The sequence below is a fragment of the Nansenia antarctica genome, assembly GCF_963989245.1.
Source record: "Nansenia antarctica genome assembly, chromosome: 3".
Taxonomy (NCBI): Eukaryota; Metazoa; Chordata; class Actinopteri; order Argentiniformes; family Microstomatidae; genus Nansenia; species Nansenia antarctica.
Genome location: NC_137688.1, coordinates 81933784 through 81937754, shown reverse-complemented (window position 1 = coordinate 81937754; position 3971 = coordinate 81933784). Strand labels below are relative to the sequence as shown.

Sequence of the window (3971 nt, the reverse complement as noted above, 5' to 3'; positions counted from 1 at the left end):
CTCTCCATCCCCTCCCCTGTACAGTTTCTCTACTGTAAAAACAAAAACATTTTTTTTTAAATTCTTCCTTCTTCTAGCATTATGACTGCCAATGGCCCCTGGCTCGAGTATAGATTTACTTTTTCCTGCTGTGACAGATGGATAGATGATTCACTTACTTAGTTGAAGGTATTTGTTGTAAATCAATTTGGATAAAGGCATCTGCTAAATGCCAAACGTTTAAATGTAATACAGAAATGTAAATCGATAAGCTAAAACACCTAACTCAATTAATGAACATAATGATCATGTGACAGTTAAAAGTCATTTTGTTTGTTTACAAAATATCAAAATGTGCATGTAGGGGGGGTGCTGAAAAACACAATCTGCCTAGTGTGATCTATCTATTCAATCTATAGTGGATCTATTCAATCCAGCCCTGCACACACACACACACACACACACACACACACACACACACACACACACACACACAGACACACACACACACACACACACACACACACACACACACACACACACACACACACGCCCAATCCTGACTCTCTGCCATCCTCTCCGAGGTGGTCATGTTTGGTCGTCTCTTCCTCATGGATGTAAAAGAGTTGGAGTGGTGTAAGCAGAGCTTTATTAACGGCACTAACTGTCATGTTATTAAGTGTAATAACTGTTGTTATTAAGTGTAATAACTGTAATGTTATGAAGTTTAATGGTTGTAATTCAGTGTAACACTTGTTGACAGTTAGTTACACTCAATAACAGTTCGTGACGTTAGAATTATAAGGTTCAAAATTTAGTTTTTTACATAATCTGATCCATTAGGTGTTTATTAATGCCTGTGTGGTGTTATTTTTTAAATGTTGAAATGTTTTAGTTAGTAATTAATAAAATACAAAGGTTCCATCTCACAAAACATAATGGAATGTAAAAACTTTGACGCTCAATATCTCTGAACTGCCCTAAACGGAGATAGAACCTTATCATTCTAAACGGAGATAGAACCTTATCATTCTAAGCTCACGAGTTATTAAGTGTAATAACAGTCCTTCAGTTTAATAACTGGTTGCTTTTCTCTCTGTGTGTCTCAGCTGAACATCCTGGTCGACACAGGCAGCAGTAACTTTGCAGTGGGAGCGGCTGCTCACCCTTTCCTGCGCCGATACTACCATCGTTCACTGTGAGTAAACCTCTATACTACCACCATACTACCACCGTTCACTGTGAGTAAACCTCTATACTACCACCATACTACCACCGTTCACTGTGAGTAAACTATACTACCACCGCTCACTGTGAGTAGACCAGATACTACCACCCTCACTGTGAAGGGGTGTCCTCTGTGGAGGTAGAAATCAGAGGATTCGTTGTAATGCATGGAGGTAATGAGGAATGGTACTGTACCAAAGACGTGTGTGTGTGTGTGTGTGTGTGTCTATTCATAGGTCCAGCTCGTGTTATGAATTGTAAATAACAGTTGCTTTTCTTTGTGTTTGTGTGTGTGTGTGTGTGTTCTGCGCGTGTTCTCTGTGTGTGTGTGTGTGTATGTCTATTCTATAGGTCCAACTCGTACCGGGACCTGGGGCACAGCGTGTACGTGCCGTACACCCAGGGGCGCTGGGAGGGGGAGCTGGGCACAGACCTGGTCTCCGTGCCCCACGGACCCAACGCCTCGCTGAGGGCCAACATCGCCGCCATCACCCAGTCTGACCGCTTCTTCATCAACGGCTCCAACTGGGAGGGCATCCTGGGCCTGGCGTACGCAGAGATCGCCCGGGTGAGAGGGGGGGGAGGAGGGGGGGGGGGGGGGGGGAGGGGGAGGGGAGGGGGCACAACAACGGAAGATCAAATAAAATAAAATCAAATCAAATTGTATTAGTATAGCGCATTTCTTACAAGATGCAACTCAATGCGCTTTACATACTGACAGAGCCGCAAGCAGGCAAAAGTAAAAACCTGTACACTGTGTAGCCAGGAAAACTCCCTTGCAGCCCTCTACACATAGAGCGACTACTAGCCAGTTTGCCTACCAGCACCCAGCGGTGGACCTCACACCCCCGGGGAGCCCCCGCCGCCCCACACACCCAGCCCGCCACACTACCAGCACAACAAGATACTCCTTCAGACTATAGCCATCTGAATCTGGGTTCTCTATGTCTAAGTATGTCTAACTTCCCCCCCCCCCCACACCTCTCTCTCTCTCTCTCTCTCTCTCTACCCCTCCCTCCCTCCCTCAGCCTGATGAGTCTCTGGAGCCGTTCTTTGACTCCCTGGTGAGGCAGACCTCCGTACCCAACCTGTTCTCCCTGCAGCTGTGTGGAGCGGGCTTCACCCAGAACTACAGCCTGGGCAGCGCCACCGTGGGAGGCAGCATGGTGAGGGCCAGGGGACTGCTCTGTCTGTCTGTCTGTCTGTCTGTCTCTGTCTGTAGGAGGCAGCATGGTGAGGGCCAGGGGACTGCTCTGTCTGTCTGTCTGTCTGTCTGTGTGTGTAGGAGGCAGCATGGTGAGGGCCAGGGGACTGCTCTGTCTGTCCAGGATTCGACAGTAACGCCGGTTTACTTGCCCGGACCAAGTAAAACATTCGCCGGGGTTTGTTTGCGCGAGCACGACGACGCTGCTGGATCCTGGATCTGTTTACCTGTGAGCAGGTCAAGAACAACAGACGCCACAGCCGCGAGACTAGACTAGTTGATCGTGAGTGAAGATATTATCAAAGCGCACGCGCCTGTCGATCACCCGTACGCTTTGATAATATCTTCACTCACGATCATCGGATGTTTTACTTGGTCCGGGCAAGTAAAACGGTGTTACTGTCGAACCCTGCTGTCTGTCTGTCTGTCTGTCTGTGTGTGTGTCTGTCTGTCTGCCTGTCTATTTGTCTGTCGGGATGTGTGTCTGCCTGTCTGTCTGTCTGTCTGCCTGTCTATTTGTCTGTCTGTCTGTCTGTCTGACTGTCTGTCTGACTGTCTGTCTGTCTGTCTGTCTGTCTGTCTGCCGGTACAAATTTATGATTGGTCTCAGCACGTGACCATGTGATCATGTGATTGGTGATTTTCTCTAGATCATTGGGGGGCAGGACCCCTCCCTGTACGTGGGGGAGCTGTGGTACACGCCTATCCGGCGGGAGTGGTACTATGAGGTCATCATCGTGCGCATCGAGGTCAACGGCCAGGATCTCAACATGGACTGCAAAGAGGTGAGAGAGACTACAGTACACATGTAGGGCCTCAGGGTCTCAATAGTCTAAGGTGGCGTCCTCTCTTCAGCTATCCACTCAGTCATCTACACTGTATCTGATAGAACTAAACTGGTGAACGTTGCTTTTACCACCTCGTAAGCTTAGAATGATAAGGTTCTGTCTCCGTTTAGAATGATAAGGTTCTATCTCCGTTTAGAATGATAAGGTTCTGTCTCCGTTTAGAATGATAAGGTTCTATCTCCGTTTAGAATGATAAGGTTCTATCTCCGTTTAGGGTAGTTCAGAGATATTGAGCGTCAACGTTTTTACATTCCATTATGTTTTGTGAGATGGAACCTTTGTATTTTATTAATTACTAACTCAAAAATGTCAACATTTAAAAAATAACACCACACAATCATTAATAAACACCTAATGGATCAGATTATGTAAAAAAACTCAATTTTGACAAAAAATTGAGATAGAACCTTATAATTCTAACGTCATGACCTGTCATTGTGTGTTCAGTAGGCCCCGCCCACCTTTCAGCTTCCATTCCTGTCAGCCATCATCTACGTAGTCTGGTTATCACAAACTGCTTTGATTTCAATGTTGCTTTGAAAAGAATCTATTTCAAGCCAATAACAGGCATATGTGCTATATGCAGGGTTCCCACGGGTCCTTGAAATCCTTGAAAGTTTGTGAATTTGAGAAAAAAATAATCAAGGTCTTAAAAGTTTTTGAAAATAGACATGGGTCATTGAAAGTGCTTGAATTCCCCTCTCTCTCTCTCT

General features: G+C 46.0%; 1 protein-coding gene across 1 annotated transcript in view; it reads left to right on the top strand.

Annotated features, from left to right (window-relative positions):
* LOC308154507 (beta-secretase 1-like) overlaps positions 1-3222 on the top strand; it is a gene marked incomplete at both ends in the record, with an annotated part of 5075 nt that extends 1853 nt beyond the window's left edge. The window contains 4 exons of the mRNA XM_080527654.1: positions 1089-1177; positions 1558-1774; positions 2235-2372; positions 3061-3222. Coding sequence (XP_080383780.1) covers positions 1089-1177; positions 1558-1774; positions 2235-2372; positions 3061-3222 — 606 coding nt within the window. The remainder of the gene's footprint in view (positions 1-1088; positions 1178-1557; positions 1775-2234; positions 2373-3060) is intronic.
* Between the last annotated feature and the right edge of the window lie 749 nt (positions 3223-3971).